The 27,168-nt window shown below is 37.6% G+C and overlaps 1 protein-coding gene across 1 annotated transcript in view; it reads left to right on the forward strand.

The window, feature by feature from the left end:
* The first annotated feature begins 123 nt into the window (after positions 1–123).
* ppp2r5b (protein phosphatase 2, regulatory subunit B', beta) overlaps positions 124–27,168 on the forward strand; it is a 33,045-nt gene continuing 6,000 nt past the window's right edge. The window contains exons 1-10 of the mRNA XM_055200333.2: positions 124–1,661; positions 10,760–10,956; positions 13,678–13,779; positions 14,144–14,236; positions 16,709–16,839; positions 16,949–17,008; positions 18,114–18,222; positions 25,261–25,314; positions 25,413–25,463; positions 25,676–25,795. Coding sequence (XP_055056308.2) covers positions 1,466–1,661; positions 10,760–10,956; positions 13,678–13,779; positions 14,144–14,236; positions 16,709–16,839; positions 16,949–17,008; positions 18,114–18,222; positions 25,261–25,314; positions 25,413–25,463; positions 25,676–25,795 — 1,113 coding nt within the window. The 5' untranslated portion in view covers positions 124–1,465. The remainder of the gene's footprint in view (positions 1,662–10,759; positions 10,957–13,677; positions 13,780–14,143; positions 14,237–16,708; positions 16,840–16,948; positions 17,009–18,113; positions 18,223–25,260; positions 25,315–25,412; positions 25,464–25,675; positions 25,796–27,168) is intronic.

Genomic DNA, 27,168 nt, shown 5'->3' on the forward strand with positions numbered 1-27,168 from the left:
TCTCGGGGGCATTGCCGTTAGGGATCTCTCGACAACCATAACGCCCATACCTTTCAGCATTACATTTAGTAGTAGCCTAGTTAGTCACCACCAACAACACGTTGTCGGTAAAGTAATATCACAGGGATCCAAAAATACCTTTTTTACTCCGGATTAAACAAAGACCAGCAGATAACTCGGCGGCTGAGCTGGCGTAATGATGAACGAATAAAGCGAGAACAATGGCCAACCTGACAGTCCCAAAACACAGCGCCTGCTAATAGAGACTAGACTCAACCAGAGAGGGAGTGAGCGAGGGAGGGAAGAGGCTGAGGTAGATAACAGCTGTCTGATAAAAATACGGCATAGGTAAAAACAAACGTGTCGCTTATATCTAGGCACCTAAACGGTGAATATACGGGTACGGTATAGACATAAGATCGCGATGTCTAGCGGAGGCTCGCGCTTGAGTAACGTAAAATAAATAAATAAATAGGAACGTGGCTAGCGTCATCTGCAGTGTGTGTAGCATCTACATCTACTTGCACCACCTGAAGACAACGACTGAGACTGGCTGCTGGGAAATAAAGCAACGGTGGGAAAACGCGAGCAACGACGGACAAGAAGGACGACAGACAGAAACTGAGGAAGACCATCAACGTCCTTGTGATTCAGAAGCCATTGAACAGCGGTTTGTTGTATTTGAGGGAAAGTAGGAGGAGGAGGAGGTGGAAAGGGGGTATCAGTGCTGCAGCGGCCGCCGTGATGCCGTACACATGTAGGCACGTTTGAAGCAGTTCATCCCCGCCCTGTGTGGATCTGAACCCGACCGAGTGTACAATAACGGAATTAATAGGTGGACTTTGAAAGGACTTGAGACGCGGAGCTGGTAATATGACGATAATAACCTGTAATTATTAAGTGATGTATTTGTAACCGTTTAAAGGAGATATATGACAGGCTTTTTAATCACGTATTTGTTTTCAATATGGTATGATTGGCCCGTGACGAACGGATAGCAGAATGATTTTTACAGCCGAATTTTAATACGGTACCGATGTATGCCTCTAATCTATAAATATTTAAATAAAGACCAAATTTAGGCCGATGACTTTCCGATGACGACAGTACAGCAGAGATGTCTTTATTGTTGCGATTAATGTCCACATCATTGTCTATTTAATGATTTAAGATTTAAATCATTCCATTTCTCAGCGCTTATTTTCGCACCTGATCGTCGTTTTGGATGGGATTTAATGTGACACATTCAAGAGAAGCGTCAAATTGAACAGCGTTAGCTTTCACCGTCCCTCTATCCACATATTTCGACCAGGTCAGATAACTTCTATCCTTGCTCGATCGTTTTACTTTCTCCATTCAAGAAAGAACCCATTGACTTAGTAACAAGGTTAAAAGACACTAAGGTTACAACAGCCGTTGGCTTCCTTCCTCGCACAATCCTCTTTCGAGCGCCTCCTTTGCAGCTATGGAGACTCCTACGAAGCTGCCTCCGTCGAGCCCATCATCGCCGACGACGGGCTTCTCTGTACCAAGCGCGGAAAAGGTAGACGGCTTTCCCCGCCGCTCGATGCGCCGTGCCCGGCAGCGACGGTCCCACAGCTCCTCACAGTTTCGCTATCAGAGCTCCCAGGTGGAGCTGACGCCGCTGCCCCTAATTAAAGGTAAGTTCCTCTAACTGGCACGTGAGGTGTTCAGTTTCAAATGAAAGGTGTTGACAAAATATACTTCACAATATTATCAGATTCATTTGATGGTTTGAGGGTACTTGAGAAGATGCTATGCTATATTGATAGACTTCCATCTGTAGGACTTAATGTAACTGGATCTTGCAGAGGAGAACAAGTACATGGGCAACCCAGCATCTATCTTTATAATGGTTTATATCCTAAATATCCACATGGCTTATGTTTTGTGCCTGTTAGATTATCAAGTTATATGCAAGTTTACTAAATATTTAGGAGACTAATCATTTAATCTCCATCACACCAACCTGAAGTGAGATCCTGTACTGAACACATTTGTGTGATTTGGGCTAAAGAAGTCTATATTATATATGAGGTCCATCGTTTTGCAACCATATAAGTACCGATAGCTCTGGCTAAACAATATTTATTGATCAAAATAAGCACTAAAATGCACAGTAAATTGAGTACCGGAGTCTTAAATGGCATGATGGGATACCTAAAACCTAGTTTTAATATAAAAAGACAGTCTTTTGTGTTAAGTACAGGATCTCACTTTAGGTGGGTGTCTGTTGCCATATGTAGTGTTATGTATTGTAGGGTCCCCAGTTTTACACACAAAAAAGTAATGATTCACACAGGATGTGATTCATTTAGGGGCGGTTTCCCGGAAAGGGATTAGACTAGTCCTAGACTAAAATAAATGTAAGAGCTATCAAAACTATATAAAATACATATCTTAAAATACATCAGTGCCCTTTATTTTGCCTCAAAATGAACACAAGTAATGTTTTTACAGTAGTAAGACATGTTTGTTAAAACTAGTTATATTTCCTAATTAAACTATGGTCTAGTCCTGATTTAAGCTAATCCCTATCCGGGAAACCACCCCTTAGTGTTATACTGGAATCATCTGAGCAACATTTCCAGTGAAACAGGTTTTAGTGCTATACCAGCCCTCCAAGAGATGCTCCAGCTGAGGGATAGCTGCCAGTTGATGTGTCACAGGGGCCCTGACTGAGCCCCTGTCCTGCTTAAACATCCAGCTGACCTCCTTTTAGTCATTCACATGTCACAAGGACAAATCTCCAGTTTTAATCAACATCTAGAGTAGTTTTATTAATCCAATGCATTTACTTTCAACTCTTTTGCTGGCTGTAGGTAAATTTAGTTGAAGATTTCTTAACCCAGCTGTTTAAAAGGTGGCTTGTTTTGCTTGATTTATACTTCCAAAACATTATCATACTCTTTTTGATTCATTAAAGTTGACATTGACAGTTTATTGTAAGAATGACCTGCTAACAACAGTCATTGTCTTCAGCCTAAATGGATCTTAATCATTCTTTTTTTGGACCTTTCTATACATTACAGTTTTTAAAGATTATTATAGGGAGGAGTACTTTCCAGTTTTCCCTTATAGCAAAAACAGCGGTCTCTTTTGATTACATATATGATTGCAAACATACTTAGTTTATCAATCAAGTGCATCACCAAACCTTAGTTAACTGATACACCAACCCAGTGTCACAAAATGACGTACCTATAGTCACCTAAATTTTTGATTCTTTTTCGCGACACTTTTACGATTTTCCACATTTTACATGACTGTATCACGCATTTTTCTTTACGTGTCATTGTCACGTATTGGTTTCCCAACTGCTTTTTCCTATTTTCAAACCATTGTTGCTTCGGTTTCAAAAATTGACGTGCCTATAGCTACATAATTTCGTGATACAGGGTTGCAACATACACTTACTGGTGGTCAACCCAGTCTCACAGAGTTGCGTATATATAGCAAGTGTGATAATCGTGCAATACATCGTGCATATGATATGCCAGTTCTTCCCATTCACTTAAGCGGCGCATCTTTTTTTGTCGTTTATGGTTTATACATTTTTTTTGCTTTTTTCACCATTGTGGCTTGGGTTTAGGGTTAGAACAACTTTTTTTTATATAAAAATGACATCCTAACCCAAATTCCAATTCTAAACCCAACCGCGACCATGGCTTAAAAATAGATAAAAACATGGACAAACCTGTATATTAAATAACCTCCTTAAGCAAATCTTAAATCTAACCCTGAACCCAAGTGAAAATGGTTTAAAAAACAGAAAAAAATGAAAAAAACAATAAATAAAACGACAAAAAAAGATGCACCGTTTAAGGGAATGGGAAGGACTGGCGTATCAAATTGGAATTTGCCGTATGTATTGCACGATTTTCACAATTCGCACTATTTATACACATCTACATGAGACATTTTTATTGTTTACAATAAATGTCACAATTTTCAGTTACCAACAACACAAATATAGACAACATACGAACACAGACAAATCAGTCCTTTCAACGTACACATTTTTACATAAATCGTTAATTAATAAAAGATGACACCCATTTATACGTAACAAACATTTTAAATAAACTCAACTATTATTAGCCTCTGCTTCCATTTGCTTTGTGGTTTAGTTGCGCTGATCCTGCTTTTTATGTGCATTAATGGAGAAAAGCAGGATGTGCTATGTAGATCTGCTGGTTACATAAGCTCCATAACCGGTACAGAAGGTTTCGGTATGACATACATTATAATACAAGATACAAGATGTAGTGCAGCACCTCTAAGTGCTGGTTATTCATGAGGTGTTTTTTGTGTATGGATTAGAGATCAGGTGAAGAAAACACCTAAAATACCCTATCAATCCAAAACGCAGAATTGCTGGACTTGTCATCTGTAAGACATTTGAGCTGTAAGGTTTGCGGCAAGCAAGCTACCGGAAATGTAGGCTTGTTAGTGGTGTGAGTGATACATTTAATGTTGTTTGTAAACCTTTTAAGTCTACTCTTTTTATCAGCTTGTGTTATCCCGTCCACCTCTGTAGTCACTTGGTGGAGTTCGTGTCTCTGTAAATAGCTATTGGTGCCGGAGAGAGAGTCTTCCACAGGACTAAACTTATCAGCATACTCACATACTCAAACAGAATATATATATATATATATATATATATATATATATATATATATATATATATATATATATATATATATATAAATAATATACATACATACATATATATATATATATATATATATATATATATATATATATATATATATATATATATATATATATATATATATATATATATATTCTGTTTGAGTATGTGTGTATGCTGATAAGTTTAGTCCTTTGAATTTGATCCTAAAATTTCAATATTTTGATTATAGTAAGTTGTCATCTGTTGAATCTGTTAGTCAACCTGGCTGTCAGCATTTTTTGTACTAGGCTGAGAGATTTTGCCGTGATTTATTATTGCAAAGTGAAATATGTCTTGTGTCTGTTCAAGAAACTCAGTTTTACAGTGCGGGCTATATGTATCTGCCTGCTTATTCCTGCAGGGTCCAGCTGGTCAGGGCTGGTGTAAGGTTACAGTACACAGAAGGCCTGCTCCCTCTCTGGCCTCCTCCGATCAATAAAAAGGGCAAGAGAGGAAGAGAGAGAGAATAAAAGAGCGAGTGAGTGATTATTGAGACAGCGAGAGAGTAAGAGACAAAAGAGCATTAGAGAAAGAGAGTGAATTGGATAAGCATGTGAAACAGTAAGTGGAGGAGCAGTGGTGAGGTGCAGTGCTGTAGTGGTACACACAGAGAATTATTGTTGAGCAAAAGACTTCAGGCCAAATCTGGCCTTGTTCACTGAATGTGAATATAGTGCATGTTTTTTGTTTTTAAATTATTTTATGACTTTAAGATAAGGTTTTAAAACAACAATTACTCAAATTTGATTTATCTAATTGCTAATAGATGTAGGGCTGTCCAATGATTAAATAATCGTCTCATCGCAATAGTTTGACCTCATTGCGATGATTTCAGATCACCGCAATGATTGTACATCTCTTTAAAAAACATAAGGGGGAGCTGCAGCGCCTGTATAAACGACACAGTATCAGATAGCGCTCCTTAATTGACAGTGTAACGTGATAAATGCAAAGCATTTAAAGAAATGCAAAATTTTGATAAGCAGTATGAACTACATTTCCAAAACATCAATTCCAAATTTAGGGAAGTGAAGGATGCTATTCTTAAGGATCTGTAAGAAATAGATTTTTTTTGCAGCCACTACAGACATGTGGTCCAGTATTGATATGACCTTAGTATGTTTGGCTACTATTTAAGGCCTGTTCTGGTATAGTCAGTTTATTTTGATTGCATTTTTATTTTCAGTTATTTTTCATACACTTTATTGTGTTTATTTCATATGAAGAATTTTCAGTTTTTGAAAGATATATTCTTTAGATAAATACTTTTAAATATGTGTTATATGTATTCATTTTTACTGCCAGGTAAACCTTGCAAAAGATTTCATGTAAATAATCATAACAATGTGTGAAAATTATTTAATGAACAAACAAAAAATTGTATGAGAATTAAATGTCAAGGCAATAAAACAGACACTTAATCGTCATAATCGCCAAAGCCCTGAAACAGGCAATTAATCGCCATAACCGTCACAATTTATTAGACAATTAACCATCAGACAAATTTCATAACCGTGACAGCCCTAAATAGATGTTATACGTTACCTTGTGTAGGGTGCATCCATTTGAGCCCCACAAAAGAAAATTTATGACATAAAACAATCTCAAACTTAGAATTTGAATAAAAAAAATACTAAATTATACAATGTAGTGCTGTTTTGTCTAGTGTTGGTAAGTAGCCTTTTTTCAGAGTAGCCTTATTTTTCTTACATTGCACTGAATATATGACAAATTAAAGGGACACTCCACTTTTTTTGAAAATATCCAGCTCCCCTAGAGTTAAACATTTGATTTTTATCGTTTTGGAATCCATTCAGCTGATGACCAGGTCTGGCGCTACCACTTTTAGCATAGCTTAGCATAATCCATTGAATCTGATTAGTCCATTAGCATCGCGCTAAAAATAACCAAAGAGTTTGGATATTTTTCCTATTTAAAACTTGACTCTTCGTATACTAAGACCAACAGAAAATTAAAAGTTGTGATTTTCTATGTAGATATGGCTAGGAACTATACTCTCATTCATTATGGCGTAATAATCAAGGACTTTGCTGCTGTAACATGGCTGCAGCGGGCGTAGTGATATTACACACTGCCCGAAAATAGTCCCCTGCCATTGAAAGTTACTAAGGGGACTATTTTCGGCTGCTGCATATTTTTTTAGCACCATGCTAATGGTCTAATCAGATTTAGTGGATTATGCTAAGCTATGCTAAAAGTGGTAGCGCCAGATCCGGAGATCGGCTGAATGGACTCCAAAAAGTTAAAAATCAAATGTTTAAAGGCGGAGTGCACAATGTTTGAAAAACGCTTTGGAAAGGGAGTCGGGCCGACTACCAAAACACACTTGTAGCCAACCAACAGTAAGGGGCGTGTCTACTTACCGACATCCTTGCCGGGGTTGGGTATGTGTGGGGCGGGTCTATCAAAAGAAGGTTCAGATTATATTGGGGTAGGGACGTGTTTGTTTAGGTGATTTCAAATATCAACATTGGCTTTCAAACATTGTGCACTCCGCCTTTAACTAGGGGAGCTGGAAAATGAGCATATTTTCAAAAAAAGTGGAGTGTTCCTTTAATGTATTTTTAGCACCATCTCACAGCCCCTAAGGGGGGCCCGCCCCCAGTTCGAGAACCACTGAGATAAGATAAAATCTATTAAATATAATATACAACAGTTTTAGTATTGGAGTATTAGTACTTTACTGGTATACTTTACTGGTTTTGGCGGTATTGCTATCATTGAATATTAATTATTTTGAATTAAAGTCATGATACTTTAAGTCATTGGAAAAGCCCAACTGTGATAAGTGAGATGTATTCATTTACTTTTACTTTTTACTGATTCACATCACAATGTCCTAGAAGCACAATGCAGATTTTAATTAAAAAATCATTTCACATCCTTAAACAGTCTCATGCCAAATGGAGTTGTTCCTGTTTTGTCTTGATGTGTTTTTCCTCATCAGTTTTCATGGTTTCGTCGTTTGACCAGAGGTGGTTTTGGTGGCCCCAAATTACGGGCATATCTGCCACCTAAACACACGAATAATTTTGAAACTAGAAAGAGTTTCCAAATTGAAAATCCACTGATACAGAAAGAACTACACAGAGAGAGAGAGAGAAAGTGAGAGAGAGAAAATGAGAGAGAGAGAGAGAGAGAGAGCTGGGTAGAAGGATGACGTCATCTCTCCTGCTCTCCCTGCACTGCTTTCTTCCCCTAGCATGCATCTCTCATGTCCCAGTGTTGCTTATTGGCTACTCTATATTTAGCACCTTTGCATTTACGACATCACAGTGTTTAATACAGCGATGACATATCTAACCAGAGAGATATGGATCATTTAGCTAGTCAACAAAATAGTAGATTTAGACAGAATATTGTTGCGATTTCTTCACATAAGTCAGTATAATTCTCAGACCCTTTCTGTTTTTAGAGTTTTTTAGTATTTCTAATTTGAATTCCCTACATATCACCAGTTTTTGTCTCACACATTTACCTGGAAAATATAACAAACATTCTGGTTTCCATGTTTTGTGGGGACATTCCATAGACGTAATGCATCTTATACTGTACAAACTGTATATTCCATTCCCTTCCCCTATCCTAAACCCTAAACCCAACCATCACAGAAAACTTTCTTGTACCTTAGATTTTCAATAAACATCATTCTGTTTGATTTATAAGCTTGTTTCCTCATAGGGACCTCAAAATGTCCCCACAAGGTCACAAAAATACTGGTATTCCTATCTTTATGGGGACAATTGGTCCCCACAACGTGATAAATACCATGTACACACACACACACACACACACAGTCACAAAAACCTTTTGGCAGTCTTTAATCTATGATAAAGTACCATTTAGTAGTTTTTTTAAGCCATTTACTTCTGTAAACCATGTTTAGAGCATAATAAACATGTCATTATACACTATTCATGTTAACCACATATACAAACACCCCCCCCCCACACACACGTAGTCTTTATTTTCTTTATCTATTTGTTTCTTCTTTCATCTTTTTGTTTCTTCTTCTTTGACCTTACTTGCCTCCTTCCACACCTCTTGATTGGCTCTACGTGAGAGAACCTGTGAAGGTTAAGATTAATTCATTTTTAATAGGCAGTACTTGTATGAAGTGGCATGCTGGGACTGGAAAAAAAAAGAGAGTGAAACCGAGAGAACATTTTACATGCTGAAGTACAGGCACAGTAGGGCATGTACTTGTGGGAGTTTTTGGATGAATTGAACGGATTTTCATGGTTATTATGGTTTGAGTAACTGTGTCCGTAGAGGGGCCAAGACAGCGCAGGGTTAAAGATAGAACCCGCTAATCCTGTTAGCACCAGACGCCTCCACTCATTTCTCATTAGCACTTGAGATTAACCTGCTATCTACTCTATAGATGCTAATGTCTGTGTTAATCAAACCATATACTTTAAGATGTAAAAAGTAAGGAAACATAAAAACACATTAATATGTTTTGGAATAAAATTGATGCTACACTTCACAGTGATGCCATCGATGCCATCGAAAATTATGCCCTTATTTGGGTGAGAGCAAAAATGTGGTGTTTTAATGTGTGTAGCTTTAAATGCAAATGAGCATTCTCACTCCCTTACTAAAACAGACAGTGATCGCCTTTAGTTAAAATAGATCTGATTCCTGTGAATTAGGGTTGGCAATATGAGCAAAAATTCATATCCCAGTTTTTTTTTTTTTCAGAAATGGCGGTATCCAATATATATTTTGTCTACATTCATGAGGCGCATCCAAGCGTCACAAAGAGTTTCTGCGTGTTCCTCCATTTCGCGTACTACTTGCTGGGGCGGGTGGGGTCGCGTGTTTGCGCGTGTGTCGCATCAAACCATATCGATATGAACGGTATTGGCTTATTCCGCATTGCGTCGGACCATATCGATATATACCCCAAATCCAATATACCGCCCAGCCCTATTGTGACTACAGTCTGAGACTATAGTATCTCACTATTGAGATGGCGGACAGCGTACAACTCTCTGTTGGTGGAAACTATAGTAATGCAGGACTGTCAGTCAGTGTCTGTGGGTGGGGCTTTATCAGTGTGACGTCACATTAACAAGAAAATCAAAACTCACACACAAACCTGCTGATGCTTATTTTGATTTTGTCGTCACACACTTTCTTCAGCCTTATATTTTTAATGACTGCATTGCATTCTGGTTAATGTAGTTTTATTTGCGTCTCAAGCATGTCTAATGAGACAGCTTTGGTTTAATGGGGATTAAAAAGAAAGAGTGGATGTATTTCTTTCATTGTAGGGTAGTTGTGTTCACGCATTGCCAACACACATTTATGTCCAAATACTTTGTAAAAGTGGATTTTGCATAATAGGTTCCCTTTATGGAACCTTTTAGTTTTGTTTCTAGTGTATATTTTGACTGAAGGTTCTTTAGGGAACCAAAAATGGTGCCACTGTTGTAAAGAACTCTTTGTAGCACCTTTAATTTCAGTGAACAGTGTTACATAATCCTTTATAAATCATCCTAATGTGTTCATTTTGTACTTGAGAAATCATTTCTAATTATTATCATCAAAGTTGAAAATGTTTGTGTTGCTTAATGGTATGTGGTAATCACATACTTGCATTTCTTGCTAGTCAAAATGTCATGGGTCAGTGTTCAGTGGCAGCTTCATTAAACATCAGACTTGAGTTTTATCTGCACAAAGTGGACTTAGTGTGATTTATTTTAGAGAACATCATAGTCTTACTACGGTACATCCAAACACCATAATTTTAGTAAGTGTACATATGCAATTCTGTTGTAGCATGAGTGCCTTTATTTCATTATTCTTTTTTATTGTAAAGTGCTTTTCATAGCTTACCTAGTTTAGGGATTTGAACAATGAATTGAAGGATTTATGTATGTGGCCCTCCTTAGTTTCTGGACTGACATGTCGTATGCAACAATATGTAATATTTGTAATGAATGGAGATCTGAATGTGTCTGATGCTCTGGATTTCATGGCATGTATCTCTCTGCTCTCATTTCTGTCTCTCAGATGCTCCAGTGGCAGAACTTCACGACTTGTTCTGTAAGAAGCTTCAACAGTGTTGTGTGCTTTTCGACTTTCTGGACTGTGTCGCCGACTTGAAGGGTAAAGAGATCAAACGTGCCGCGCTGAACGAGCTTGTGGAGAGCGTGGCCACCAGCCGCGGGGTCCTCATTGAACCCCTGTACCCAGAGGCCATTAAGATGGTGAGATGGATCGTAAAAGAGAGAGAAAATGATGGATGAGATTTGATAAACAAGCAAAGGAGGCAGGGGAGAGAAATTGTTTTGAAGAACGTGCTGGATGCTCTAAAGTGCACTTAAAGAACCATTTAGGTTTCCTTTTGTTTAGCTACATTAAAATTACATTAAAAAGTTACATTGTGTTTAGCTTTGCTTGCAGTTGTTTATAAAACACCTTCATTAGAAAGCAGTTGAGTTTTGGTTAACCAGTCTAATACATTGTATTGAGATTGGGATTGTCATGTTTTTTGGACAGGGTATCATGGTTATATCAAATGAAGAGTTTCGTTGCAAAACGAGATAAATCCATTTTTTAACATTTTTGTCAAAACATGTTTATTATTATGTTATCATGTTATTATTTTGTTTATGGTGCTACTTAGCTGTATTTTTTAAGTTATGAAGGTTTAAATCAAAACAAACCAACTGCAGTTGAATTGAAATTAATTGGAATGCACAACCAAAAAACGAGATTTCTGAACAATTAAAAAAACGGTGGTTATCTCGTTTTGCAATGAAACTCGTCAAATGTTTTTGGAGAAATATTTAAATATCATAGCACTGTATATGAAAAGCTCAGATGCAAAACCCTCTGACAAGAGCGTCTGACATGTTTTTTTGTAAATGCAGACTCTTAATGGATTCTGCCGATTAACCGGTATTTCTGAATTACCTATAACCGGGATTAAGTAGATTTTAAGCGAAAGTATTTGATGAATGTATAGTATGTGCCGAGAGCATTCGGTTATTATCATTATCTCATTTTTGACAGAGGTGGCGTTTAGAGGCTTTTGCATCTGAGCTCCTCTTATGAATATAGTGATAATTTAATACAAATCTAACATATTATAGTAACATGGTATTATTAGCACTGTATCATGGTACAGCCCAGTCTCACGAAATTACGTACCTATAAGCACGTAATTTTTTACTTTTTTTTCTTGATACTTTTCGTGATTTTGTATTTTTTTGTGATCGTATCACACATTTTTGTTTACATGTCATTGTCAACTGTTTTTCCTATTTTCTTACCATTGTCGCTTCGGTTTAGGGTTAGATTTACATAAAATGATGTCTTTACCCAAACCCAACTCTAACCCTAACGCCAGGCGACAATGTTTTAAAATTTAGAAAAAAAAATTGTATAAACCAATTCTTAAAGTGACATCCTACCGCAAACACCAAATCTAACCCTAAACTAAAGCAAAAATGATTTGAAAATAGGAAAAAGCAGTTGAGTAACCAATACGTGACAATGACACGTAAACAGAAATTTGTGATACGATCACGAAAAAACACGGAAATTCGTGACAGTATCATGAAAAAGGATCAAAAATTACGTGCCTATAGGTACGTAATTTTGAGAGACTGGGTAGCATGGTACCACCACAGCACACTTTTAAGTGGGTAAACACACACTTAAGGGATAGGGGAAGAATAAAAAATTATTATGAGCAGACAGCCTTCATTCTGTTATTTCTTTTAAAGGATTACTTAACTTTCATAAAAAATCCTGATTATTTACTCACCCCATGTCATCCAAGATGTGTATGTCTTTCTTTCCTTAGTCGAAAAAAAAGTAAGTTTTTTGAGGAAAACATTCCAGGATTTTTCTCTATATTATAGTAGACTTAAATAAGACCCAATGTTTTATAGGTCCAAATGGCTCTAAACTATCCCAACCGAGGTATAAGGATCTTATCTACCGAAATAATCGTCATTTTCTTCAAAAGAGAAAAAAGTACTTTTAAAGTCTTGCACTAGCCATGTGATGCATCAGCGCAATCTTACTTATTACGCAATCACGTCGACAGTGAAATGCACACTTGCGGACCATTTTAAACAATAAACTGACACAAAGACATTAATTAGTATCATTCCACATACAACAACGTCGGAACGGTCCTCTTTCTCTACACTTGTAAACACTGGAGCATAGTTTCGCATATGTCATGCGTGACCTTTCGACGTGATTATTATGTAATACCTAAGGTCACGCTGGCGCATCACACAGGTAGTGCATAGGGTGACCATACGTGCCATTCTTCCCGGACGCGTCCTGTCCAGGATTTCGGTGTGTCTTCCGGTAGTCGTATTTGTTGACCGCATACGCCATTTAGTTAAAAACATAAGACATACAATCGTAGTTTCATTCTTACCATAAAATGTAACGGTTGCTTTTCTGTAGTAATAATAATAATAATCCTCTGTGAAGTATGTGGTCGACAAATACGACTTCCGGAAGGCGCACCTGAAATCCTGGACAGGGAGCATCCGGGAAGAATGGCACGTATGGTCACCCTACTAGTGCAAGATGAGAAGTTGTTGTTAAAAAGTACTTATCTTTTATTTTCTGGTAAAAATAATGATAGTTTTGCTAGATAACACCCTTATGCCTCGGCTAGGAATGTTTACAGCACTTTGAAGGTGCTTCGAAACTGCAAACTGTGGAGGTCCACTATATGGAGAAAAATCTTGGAATGTTTTCCTCAAAAAACCTAATTTCTTCTCGACTGAACAAAAAAAGACATAAAAATCTTGGATGACATGGGGGCAGGGTAAATTATCAGATTTTTTTTAAATGAAAGTGTAATATATATGACATTTATTGGGATTTGCTGTAAAGAGGCAGTGGTCTTATTTGCTTACAACCTTCAAACTCTTCTTCACTTCTTTACTCTCTAGATCTCAGTGAACATTTTTAGAACCCTCCCACCCAGTGAGAACCCAGAGTTTGATCCAGAAGAGGATGAACCAGCTCTGGAAGCATCCTGGCCACACTTACAGGTACATGAACATTTTTGCATTTATATATGCAGTATATACACACACATACATGTTGGCATATGTGGTTTACGGTGACAATTCCATAGATGCAATGCATTTTATACTGTACTGTATAATAAAGTACCATTCAGTATGTACTTTAAAGCTGTTTAACACTTCCTGTGTCCCCATAAATTATGTTTATAGCATAATAAACATGTCATTAAACACTATTTATGGATCCCCGTAAACCACATATACCCCCCCACACACACACACACACAAACACACACTCACACCAACAAATGTATTCACACAATGGGGTGAAAAAGCATAATGAGTTTCTCAGTTAGATCTAATTTTCTTTCTCTACTTTTTTATCCAGTTGGTGTATGAGTTCTTTTTACGCTTTCTTGAGAGTCCAGATTTCCAGCCTTCTCTTGCCAAGCGCTATGTGGACCAGAAATTTGTTCTGCAGGTATATGTGCATGCATGGTTTATTTCAAGAAATGCAATATAATATACATAACTGTATTTTCAGTGGTGTGTTACTACCCAGTCTCACAAAATTATATAGTCACGTAATTTTTTGATTCTTTTTCGAATACTATCAAGAATTTCCGTGTTTTTCGTGATCAAATCACGAATTTCTGTCCATGTGTCATTGTCACGCGTTGGTTACTCAACTGCTTTTTCCTATTTTCAAACCATTTTCGCTTCAGTTTAGGTTTAGATTTGGTGTTTGTGTTAGGATGTCACTTTAAGTATTGGTTTATACTATTTTTTTCTGATTTTTTTTATATTTTCTAAATTTCAAAACATTGTCGCCTGGCGTTAGGGATAGAGTTGGGTTTGGGTAAGGATGTTATTTTATGTAAATCTAACCCTAAACCGATGCGACAATGGTAAGAAAATAGGACAAAACAGTTGAGTAACCAACACGTGACAGTGACACACAAACAGAAATTCGTGATACGATCACAAAAAACGTGGAGATTTGTGACAGTATCATGAAAAAGAATAAAAAAATTACGTAACAATAGGTACATAATTTTGTGTGACTGGGCTGTGTGTAAAGACCCTGCGGGTCCATTTACATGAAAGTTGGCGCCATGTTTTTACAGTAGTACCCTAAAAGGACAACCTGCTCTACAAAACGCGTTTTATCACCATGCTGTCACTATGTTTTTGCTGTGACGGCTACCGTAGCTACTCTATGGTCCCTATTTTACCGATCTAAGAGCATTGTCTAAAGCGCACGGTGCACGGTCTAAATGGGCCAATGCCATTTTTGGTAATTTAAGCGCATGGTCGAAAAGGGTTGTACCAATTCTAGTAATGAGTAATAGGTGTGTTTTGGGCGTATTGTGTAATAAACCAATTAGAGTCTTATCTCTCATCCCCTTTAAAAGCCAGTTGCGCTGGCGCTATGTCTAATCCCTATCTATCCCTATTATACAAAACTAAGTGGAGGAAGAAGACCCCCAGTTTAAGAATAATGTTAAAAAGATGTGTTGTTTTAATTTTTATTGAAATTTAATTTTTTTGGATTAAAACGTTTAAAAGCCTTTTTTCTTTCAGTCATAGAAGTACAAATAGCAGGCTTTTAATTGCTGTAGAATCATTGTAATCTCATAAAATAATTAGCAAATATGCAAGAAAAGGTTTGTACTCTAAAAATACAAACAAGAGATAAAGAATTTACAAACGCGCAGAGAGCCGAAACGTTTCAGCACCTGGACAGCGCCGTGGGTTTTTTAAAAAGCATCTCACCATATCCACAGGTACAGTGTCATCATGTACAATAAATCTGTGGTGTAGCAATTAAAAAAACATTTAAAAACAGATGCATTTGTTTAAAGCAAAGTATTTATTTACTTACCAGGCTACAAGGTTAAACAGCTCTTTTTACGCCTTCTAACGTCTTATAATCGGTCCTCATTTATTTCCAAGAGACTCAATCATAATCTTTTACATTTCTATTCTTTTATCTTTCATATTTTAAAGCGTTTTTGTGTTGCTGCGCATTCATGTATGTGTCAAGCAAACCCGCGTTGTCGTCCCGTTTATAGGCGCATATTACTAACATGCTCTTTAAATAACAAAAAACATATTGTGCCATTGACTTTAGACTTTAGACCAGGTTTTAGTTGGTCAATGGCGTAGTCTATTTTAGTTGCCTCAAAATAGCAACGCGTCAACAATGCGCCTGGACACACCTCGTTTTCAGACCAGAACGCCCATGGGCTGTAAGGAGGACGCAGATTTGCGGATGTTTATTTAAAACAAACCAATCTTACAAACAAATCCAAATCGTAAGGCGTGAGATTGGAGCTTAAGAAGGGACAAACAGGAAATTAACAGAGAAGGAGAGGCGGCACCATGTCAGTACTCCAGAGAGGGCTCCCTCTGGTGGCGCGGCGTATGGACGTTACATGGGCGCAAAGTTGGAGCAAATGCATTTGCTTTTAGGCCATTTTTTTGGGTCAATAACCAATATTTTCCAATTTCTATATGTTTCATGATGAATAAACTTTTAAATGGCCATAAATAGAGAAAAATGCTGTTTGGGCCCAGATGTTGTAATCATAGCAGGGCTTAATAGTGACCCTGACACATGAAACCATGTCTGTAAAATCCAAGCTTAAGTCTCATAATCTAATTATAAATAAAGGAGAATCAATTATTGATTTTTCACATTGATTTCATTCTTTGACATGGCCTTAGTTAATATTACAGATATCAAGGTTATATTTTCACTGAATTATCTTTATATTTTGTAGGATGATTTTATGTAGAAAAAATGACTTAAGCTTACATATGATTTTAATAATGTGCAAAAGGCTGACAGCGTGTGTGTGTGTGTGTGTGTGTGTGTGTGTTTGTTTGTGTGTGTGTGTGTGTGTGTGTGTGTGTGTGTGTGTGTGTGTGTGTTTGTGTGTGGATGTAGCTGCTGGAATTATTTGACAGTGAGGACCCTAGGGAGAGAGAATATCTGAAGACGATACTGCACCGTGTCTATGGCAAACTCCTGGGCCTGAGGGCTTACATTCGCAAACAGATCAACAATATCTTCCTCAGGTCAGACACAGTAATACACATAACATGGCTAAGAATGATAATAATACAAAGCCAACGTGCTGTATTAGTACTTTAAATGTCATTATCTGTTTTTTTTTTAACTTTGCAGGTTCATTTATGAAACTGAGCGTTTCAACGGAGTCGCTGAACTCCTGGAGATTTTGGGAAGGTATATCCTTATTCACACCTTAATGACACCGATGTTGAGTTGCGTTAATTGATTTCATTTCACATTCCATATTTAATTGAAGTTATATAAATATTTACACAGCAAATCAATGCATGTCAAACTTTCATATTTCTATTATAAGGTAGATCCCTATGATTTATTCGTTATTTACAGTGTTATACAAGTACATACATCTTGTGACATTTGTACTATAATTTCATAGCAGTAAATTATAGTGTTACATAACTTGATGATATCCGTGTGTTACTGGGTAGAGGCTATATGGTGTGCATACGCTGGTGATTCAGACACTTCGCAACGCCTGTCGCATGTATCTGCAGTCATATTGCTCATCTCCATGCCATTCACGACGACCATGTTCTCAGCAAACCGCTGCCGTTTTGTCTATTTGATTTAATGTTCGATGCAATCAAAATGGTGCCTATTTATGAGTGTGTTTAATAGCATAAACAAAGCGAACCTTTGACAGTGAGAAAGAGGGGGAGAGTGAGACAGTTCCAGGGGAAGGGATGAGTCAGAGTGTTGGGGATGGAAGTCTAAATTCAGGTTGATGCCAGTAGTATTTATAGTGCCTCCCACCCACACATCTCTGTGATCACTACTGAGAAAGAAAGAATGAGGTAGGGTGAGAGAGAGAGAGAGAGAGAGAGAGAGAGAGAGAGAGAGAGAGAGAGAGAGAGATGTAGAGGGAGAAAAGATAGGTGGGATAAGAGATAAAGTGAAGAGATATGCAGAAGAAGATCGAAGGGCGAGACAAAAAGAGAGACACAGAGATTGAATATGTAAACTGAGAATGATGGAGTCAGGGGGTAGATGGCATAATAACAGAGAGTCGAAAAGATAAAGTGTCAACAGAATAAAATAAAATACTAGTTAAGCAATGGAAAAAATAGAATGAAGATAATGAAACAACTAAGAAGAAGAGGGACAGGAAACAGAAAGAGAGGAATGATGATGGGGTTAATCGGGAATTAGCGAACGAATGTAGAGAGCATTATCAAGACAACTGATGCTAATCCTGTTTAGTCTCCTTTTGCTCTTTTCTGCTTCCTACTCACTCCTCTGCTCTCCTCTTTTCCTTCAGTATCATAAATGGCTTTGCTCTGCCCCTCAAGTCAGAGCATAAGCAGTTCCTGGTGAGGGTCCTGATCCCCCTGCACACTGCCAAGTCTCTCTCCATTTTCCATGCGCAGGTAAGAGTCAGACACACAGATCTGATGCTGTTAATTAAATGCATTTTTAAAAGAATTTATCATTACTGTCATATTTATGCATGTCTGCATCTAATCTCTGCACTTTTTTCTATTCAGTAAGAAGTTATGAATTTAAGTATTTAGTATATTTTGTTGTTAAAGCCTCCATATTGGAAAGACAATACAAATTGCATTGTAACTCAAGGATTATATAAACAGGTTAACTTAGTAATGTACTGTAATGGAATAAAACAGCACGGGAGGGTGCTAAACACTAAAACTGTGTAAACGCAGCCCTAAAAAGTATGATTTACTTTTCATTACACAATTTCACATTCTTTTTCCTTACAATATTAATCACTTTGTCAAGACTTTTTAGAGACCCCATACAATATAAAGTTGGTATTTACTGAAGAAACAAGTCCTGTGATATACTTGGTACATTATGGCTAAGGGTGTCACAATTTCGAAATTGAGTCACAACCTCGAACTTCGAATTAAAAAATGGAATCGTCAATGCTGCCACGCCCCCATGTCACATCCGTTCGGCTTGCCAAGCAGGAAAAAAAATGTGTTAAAGGGGGGGTTTAATGGTATTTCAAGCATTCTGACTTATTAACACAGTTATAGAGTTGTTTCCTCATGCTAAACGTAGGCAAAGTGTCAAAACCGCAGTTGGGCGTGTTTCAGAGTATTTCTGTGCCGAATGCACTTCGCCAGGGTTCGTTCAAGTTTCGGCTAGTTTTTTTCGATTACAGTTCTAACTGACGTTTCAGGGGTTTTCGATACGTATCACTTCTCTGAACTGAGATGTGTTTAAGTATCACAACGACTTGTTTCAGTTGAAAAAGAGTTATGAAAACAGCATTTAAACATGATTTATTGGGGTATAGCCTCACAATCTCGTCTGATGGTAATTAAAACGCGTTTTTAAGGTGCAAAGTACTGACAGGAATGTTCATCTGACAGGAAGTTTCGTTTTATGAGGTATGTGCGTGTACCCTATTTTTCCACTGGCAGCACGACTAACATGGCAGGGCATCTTCAGGTTCAAGGTCAGATATTATATTTCATAAAAGTTTAGTCTAAAAATGGCATAGCATTTTTTTGTGCTTTAAAAAAAAGTAAAAATCGAGAATCGAATCGAATCTTGACCTTAGAATCGAAAATGTAATCCAATCGAGGATTTTGGAGAATCGTGAGACCCCTAATTATGGCACTTTCGTGGTGTTTTTGGCACTTTTTGTAGTTCGACAGAAGTGGTCAATACAAAGTGCTGTTGTAAAGACAGAGCTATTTGTTGAAATAAGTTGAAAAAAAAAATACTTCAATTGGTTACACCTAAAAAAATTGCAGTTATTCATCTTACATTTTCTCACTTACAAAAGCTTAGATTTTTTAACTGTTACCTACTGAACAAATTCTGAAGTAAAAAAAATTACATTTGTCAATTAAAGTTGCATTGTGTAACTTTTAGGATGATCTCTTGATAAAAATGCATTAACTATATTATCAATGCTGTATAAAGAACTTACATTATGAACTGTAATGTTTTATTACCTAAATACGCCGCTGGTCCCCTTACATGGAAGTCGGCGTCATGTATCTACAGTAGCCCTAAACCTTCAAACTGTTCTACAGGGTGAGTTTCGTCCCTACGTCGTCTCCATAGACTGTAAAAAAGATGGACGTAGTGTCCGTGACGTCACCCATAGGTTTCTAAAGATTGTCTTTGAAGCCTATCGTCACATATCCAAAAATGGCTAAAGAGGTGGGAAGTGGGTGAGGCTGAGGTGGTTGGTTGCTGAAACCGCACCCGCCTAGTATTTAAACATATGAGTTACAAAAAAATTCACCCCCCCACAGTTGTCATGAAGGGCAAAATTAGCAAGGAAGGTTGCCCCTTGGTTGTCTCAGACGACGACATGTTTGTCCTGTGGCAGCTACCATATGCGTTTTGAAATTGAGGGGTGACAGGGTTCCCACGGGTCCTTGAAATCCTTGAAAGTTTGTGAATCTGTGGGAAATAATTCAAGGCCCTGGGAAATTTTTGAAAATATACATACATAGATACAGGTCATTGAAAGTGCTTGAATCTATTTTATGCAAGAAGTTTTCTGGAAAAAGTGTAGGATAATATCATAAAATTTCTAGCCTTTTAAGCGCACGCTTATATCTTCTGTATGTGAATGTTGATTCATACCAAAATGCTTTTTTGCATAGTTGTGTTTGACACATGAAAACGTCTCGGGTTAGGTATGTAACTGTTTTTTCCTGAGAAGGGAACGAGACGCTGCGTCTCCCTTGCCATACTTTCTGCGTCCCTGTAACGCCGTCTTTGGCAATATTTCAGATTGCGATATACTTCCTGGCTCCCACATCACCCTGTCTTTGTCGTTAAGCCTCATCATTGGTTGAATTTGATATACACATTCAGACGCACTTACCCCTGGAGGCGTCCCCAAAGTGTCACCACAGTGACGCAGAGCGAGTTCCCTCGAAAGAAAACTGTAACAATGTATCTTGAAAGGTAACACGATGTAACTTTGCTCTCACTTGAAATGATTCCCACATTTAGTCCTTAAATTTGAGGGTATTGGATTTGGAAAGTCCTTGAATGGTCCTTGAATTTGAAATTAACTAAGGTGTGGGAACCCTGGGGTGAGCTGTTGGTTGCAATTCGCAGTCTCACCACTAGATGCTGCCAAAATTTACACACACCACCTTTATAGTGAGAAAATGTAAGATAAATATAAAAGTAAAATAAATATTTTAATTGTTTAAATATTCAGTTGAAGTATTTTTTGGAAGAGAAGTCACCAGCCCCCACTGGTGAGTACATAAGTAAAAAAAATTGGTGTACTAATTAGTACTTATTGAAGTACAGTCGTCCAAAAAAAAAAAAATCTTATCTTTGTACACATAAACATTTTGCATTATTATTTTTTGCAGCTTATTAGCATGTTATACTAAAGTGTTAGTTTGTAATGTTAATGCTGCCTGTTTGTATACATACATGTGTGCATCCCAAAAGTGTTTGCTTTACATTCCCACGCTTTTCCTTTCCTTGTCAATATCACCCAATCCATAATTCAGTGGTCACACTCGGGGCTGTTTGTACTTCTTGCTGCCACAAGGGTATTTAGGGTTCTCCCAGGGAATGCCTTTGGTTGGCCAGCAGCCTCCATAGAAACATAGGCACAGTGCAGCCAAAATCTTAACCACCCTTTGCTTAAGGCTACCCCAATAAATCACACATTTCTAAATAGCTTTTAGAGAGATAAAAGGCTGTACAGAATTTGTTTTTTGACATGTTTAGAAATGGTTTTGGCACAAGCATGTGCATCATTAACTGTATGTTTTAGTGATTATTTTGAATTGTCTGTATTTTGACTGAGGTGGAAGAGAAATAAACATAAGGAGGTCATAGGCTCTTATCCCAAGGGATAACACTGAGATTTTATGTGACATCAGCCCTTTTGAATTAAACACACACACACACACACACACACACACACACACACCCTCTCCACACTCCAGGCAACCATGCAGAAGGGCTTCCTTGGTAACAAAACCACAAATGCACTCATGGCCACATCAAAGGCACATATACATGTGCACATAACCTCCCTACGGAAATATATTTTTCTCACTTTTGCCCGTCTTCTCTTAAGAGTATATACATAAATGCAGCATGGGCATCTGTGTGTGTGTGTGCACACTAAGGATGTCATCATTTACTTTTGTATAGTATCAGTAGTTCAGTGACATTTAAAAAGCATAGATTAAGTGCTTTTCAAGTCTACTGTAATGTACAGTGTCATTAGTTATGAATCTGTAATAATTGCATTTTTTACTCTACATATAGATGATCATGGCTATGACTTTTTAATGGAATAATTTGTTAAAACTGAAACTAAAAGTCTATAATCGGTATGCAGAAATCACCCTGAACTTATGAGTCAGCAGTATTGACAATACACTCAATGTTATAAACACATTAAACATTAAACCGTTGCATATACACTCACCTAAAAGATTATTAGGAACACCTGTTCAATTTCTCAATTATCTAATCAACCAATCACATGGCAGTTGCTTCAATGCATTTAGGGGTGTGGTCCTGGTCAAGACAATCTCCTGAACTCCAAACTGAATGTCAGAATGGTAAAGAAAGATGATTTAAGCAATTTTGAGCGTGGCATGGTTGTTGGTGCCAGACGGGCCGGTCTGAGTATTTCACAAGCTGCGCAGTTACTGGGTTTTCACGCACAACCATTTTTAGGGTTTACAAAGAATGGTGTGAAAAGGGAAAAACATCCAGTATGCGTCAGTCCTGTGGGTGAAAATGCCTTGTTGATGCTAGAGGTCAGAGGAGAATGGGCCGACTGATTCAAGCTGATAGAAGAGCAACTTTGACTGAAATAACCACTCGTTACAACCGAGGTATGCAGCAAAGCATTTGTGAAGCCACATCATGCACAAGTTGCACAACCTTGAGGCGGATGGGCTAAAACAGCAGAAGACCCCACCAGTACCACTCATCTCTACTTCAAATAGGAAAAAGAGGCTACAATTTGCACGAGCTCACCAAAATTGGACAGTTGAAGACTGAAAAAATGTTGCCTGGACGAGTCTCGATTTCTGTTGAGACATTCAGATGGTAGAGTCAGAATTTGGCGTGAACAGAATGAGAAGATGAATCCGTCATGCCTTGTTACTACTGTGCAGGCTGGTGGTGATGGTGTAATGGTGTGCGGGATGTTTTCTTGGCACACTTTAGGCCCCTTAGTGCCAATTGGGCATTGTTTAAATAGCACGGCCTACCTGGGCATTGTTTCTGACCATGTCCATCCCTTTATGACCACCATGTACCCATCATCTGATGGCTACTTCCAGCAGGATAATGCACCATGTCACAAAGCTCGGATCATTTTTAAATTGGTTTCTTGAACATGACAATGAGTTCACTGTACTAAAATGGCCCCCACAATCACCAGATCTCAACCAAATAGAGCAACTTTGGGATGTGGTGGAACGGGAGCTTTGTGCCCTGGATGTGGAAGATGCTATCCTATCAATATGAGCCAACATTTCTAAAGAATGCTTTCAGCACCTTGTTGAATCAATGCCACATAGAATTAAGGCAGTTCTGAAGGCGAAAGGGGTTCAAAAACAGTATTAGTATGGTGTTCCTAATAATCCTTTAGGTGAGTGTATCTGATTTATAACACTGCACCCTAAATCATTATGATTGGTCAGTGGTGATGGTCCAAGGTTTTTTATTCCCAGATACAGAAACATAACACAGCCTCATTCGGGTACAATTTTTTTTAAAATGGAGAGTAACATTATCAATATGAAAGCTTATTAAATAAGCTTCAATTGATGTATTGCTTGTTAGGTTAGGACAATATTTGGCCGAGATACAACTATTTATAAATCTGGAATCTGAGGCTGCAAAAATATCAAAATATTAAGGAAATCGCCTTTATAGTTGTCCAAATTAAATCTTTAGCAACACATATTACCAATGATAAATAAATGTTTGATTGATAGGACATTTACTAAATATCTACATTAAACATCATCTTTACTTACTATCCAAATAATTTTTGGTATAAAAATTTTATCATTTTAACCATACAATGTATTGTTGGCTATTGCTACAAATATACCTGTGCGACTTACGACTGGTTTTGTGGTCCAGGGTCAAACACATTAATATATAAAGAGTTTGGTTCCAAAACGCAATAAATCCATTTGGACTAATTTCGGTAAAAACGTGTTTTCTATACCAAGAAAGTGACAAGATAAAAACCACTATTTTCTGTTACAAACTTTCACATAGCATCTTTAGGTTATAATAACATTAAAATTCAAATCCATAATTTGATTTTCAAAGATTTATTATAAAAACTGATAATTTTTTCGCAAAATGCAATGAAGTTTTTGTTTCAACATGCTATAAATCTATTGAATCAATATTAAATGTGCATTCATCTTTGCCATGATATATTCATTTAGTTGACTAGTGACATACACTGATTAAAAAAAACACATTAATGTCATTAATCGAAACACTTACTTTGTCATATTAAGAACACTGTCATTGCTGCTGTAATCCTTGGGACGCCGTCGCTGAACTTTTTTGACAACGAACAGCTGTAAAATGTTATGTTACTTCAGAGAAGGAGGACTGGCATTTATCGCGTTTTGGGATAAAATGGAGATAAGATGACAGAATAACACGGCGGATATTGGATTTTGCGTAAAATAAAGAATTAACTTTTTAATACTGACCAGATACAAAAGACCTACTGATTTTGGCGGTAACACAACCAAACTCTTTAATTGTAAATATGATTGATGTGACCTAATAAACCTTACATCTAAAATGTGTCTGGTTTGATGCCACAAGGAGCAAGAAATCACCATTGTGTCTTTCAGGAAGGCAGCTTAGGAGCAGATCACCCCTATTACACATTTACTGTGTCAAGAGCCATCTAGATGACTACTTACCTAATCTAACCAGCTTACCTCGCACAACTGCCATTACAACTACACATTAAACAGTCAAAGGAATTTGTTGACCAACATCTATTATCTATACCCACATTCCTGGCACTTAAATATGTAGTTCAGTATGCTGGCAGGTTGATGATGAAAAGCCATGCGGTGCTGTTTAGGTTTCTGATTAGCAGAAGGATTTATTTGTAAAGTCAGCTCAGTCTTTTAGACCAAACCCTGAAAGACAGATAAGAGCCCTAATCTTTCTTTCACCGTGTAAGAGGAACGTGTTTGCGTGATAATCGATAAACAATCTCTCCAAAGCATGCTGGCTGCACTGACCAGCATCACCCCCCAACCCAAACCGAAATCTTTCCCTACCCTAACCACTCCGCTCCACACAATCACACATCTCTTTAATCAGTAGCACCTGCAGATAAAATCAATAAGCCTTTGAAGACACGCAGGCAACCTGTGGACTTGAGGTGACTTTATTAAAAATCCTCTTCTTGTTCTGTTTTTGTGTAGCTGGCTTACTGTGTGGTGCAATTCATGGAGAAGGACGCCACAGTTACTGAACATGCAAGTCCAATTTATCTGTCATGCCTTACTTGGAGTATTCACAGCCATTTTATTCAAATCACAGACATTTCTCATTTGTCGGTTTACTTCTTTATTAGATCATCAGGGGGCTGTTGAGATACTGGCCCAAAACATGCACTCAGAAAGAGGTAAGAAAACTATGGCTGGATAAATTGCAGGAGATCTACAAACAATCTGTATGGATAATTATGTTGGTTAAGGTGATTTGGCTGGTGTCTGAAATGTTTTGATTATTGGCACTGGCTAGTAACAATGTTTTACTCATTTAATGAGAAGTTTGATGTACAGAAGAATTTTTCTTCTGCAAAAGGAAATATTAAATGATATCCTTTAACCACAGGTGATGTTCCTGGGAGAGATTGAGGAGATTCTGGATGTGATTGAACCATCTCAGTTTATCCGTGTGCAGGAGCCTCTATTCAAACAGATCGCTGCCTGCATCTCCAGCCCTCATTTCCAGGTCAGCTTTCAAGCAGTAATACCACACTGTGTTTGAACCCTACCTGTGTTTACCAGCTGATGTCTGTCTGAAAGAAATAGTTCACCCCAAAATTTTACATTTTGTCATTATTTACCCTCATTTTGTTGAAATAGCTGCACTGTAAAACAGTTGTTGGTTAAATAAAAAAAAGTAAGTTGCCTGTTTGCCTGAGAATTTTGACTTAAAAATATTAGTTGATTTTAATATAAGTTTTTGTTATAAATTTTTAAAGTTGAATTAAGGCAACCATATAACTTACTTTTTTTGAAGTTGAACTAACAAGTATCTTTTTACCATGGACGCTAGAAGTCACACGCGTCACTTCACGCGACATCTTTGTTTTATATCAAGACTCAACAATGGCATGAAAGAAAAAGTGTGTTTTCGGATGTTGGAAACATAACACAGAAGTAAATGACACGAATGACACGATAATGTTAATGACACGAACATTTAGTGAATCATAAGTTATCCAGTATTGTATCCTGTGTTGATTGGCCTGTGAATCGCTCCTCCCGCAGCTCTTGACTCCTCCTGAATGTGTCTGTGCGTTTCCGAAAATATTCGCTAGAGCGAATCTGATAAAACTAAAGACTCTTTGGAGATATGAAGGATGTAATACTGCACTATAGGTACTCCAGATTAACATCAGATATGCAGAAACAGCGTGTGTGGAGCTTTAAAGGAATAGTCTACTCATTTTCAATATTAAAATATGTTATTACCTTAACTAAGAATTGTTGATACATCCCTCTATCATCTGTGTGCGTGCACGTAAGCGCTGGAGCGCGCTGCGACGCTTCGATAGCATTTAGCTTAGCCCCATTCATTCAATGGTACCATTTAGAGATAAAGTTAGTGACCAAACACATCAACATTTTTCCTATTTAAGACGAGTAGTTATACGAGCAAGTTTGGTGGTACAAAATAAAACCTAGCGCTGTTCTAAGCAGATTTAAAAGAGGAGCTACATTTTATGGCGTAATAGCACTTTTGGGAGTACTTCGACTCGGCGCAGTAACACCCTCCCTCTCCCATTATGAGAGTGAGAAGGGGAGCGGACTTTTCAGGCGAGTCGAAGTACTCCCAAAAGTGCTATTACGCCATAAAATATAGTTCCTTTTTTAAATCCGCTTAGAAAAGCGATACGTTTTATTTTGTACCACCAAACTTGCTCGTATAACTACTCGTCTTAAATAGGAAAAACGTTGATGTGTTTGGTTACTTCTAACTTTATCTCTAAATGGTACCATTGAATGAATGGGGCTAAGCTAAATGCTATCGAAGCGTCGCAGCGCGCTCCAGCGCTTACGTGCACGCACACAGATGATAGAGGGATGTATCAACAATTC

The sequence above is a fragment of the Misgurnus anguillicaudatus genome, chromosome 21 (assembly GCF_027580225.2).
Source record: "Misgurnus anguillicaudatus chromosome 21, ASM2758022v2, whole genome shotgun sequence".
In the NCBI taxonomy this organism is placed as follows: domain Eukaryota; kingdom Metazoa; phylum Chordata; class Actinopteri; order Cypriniformes; family Cobitidae; genus Misgurnus; species Misgurnus anguillicaudatus.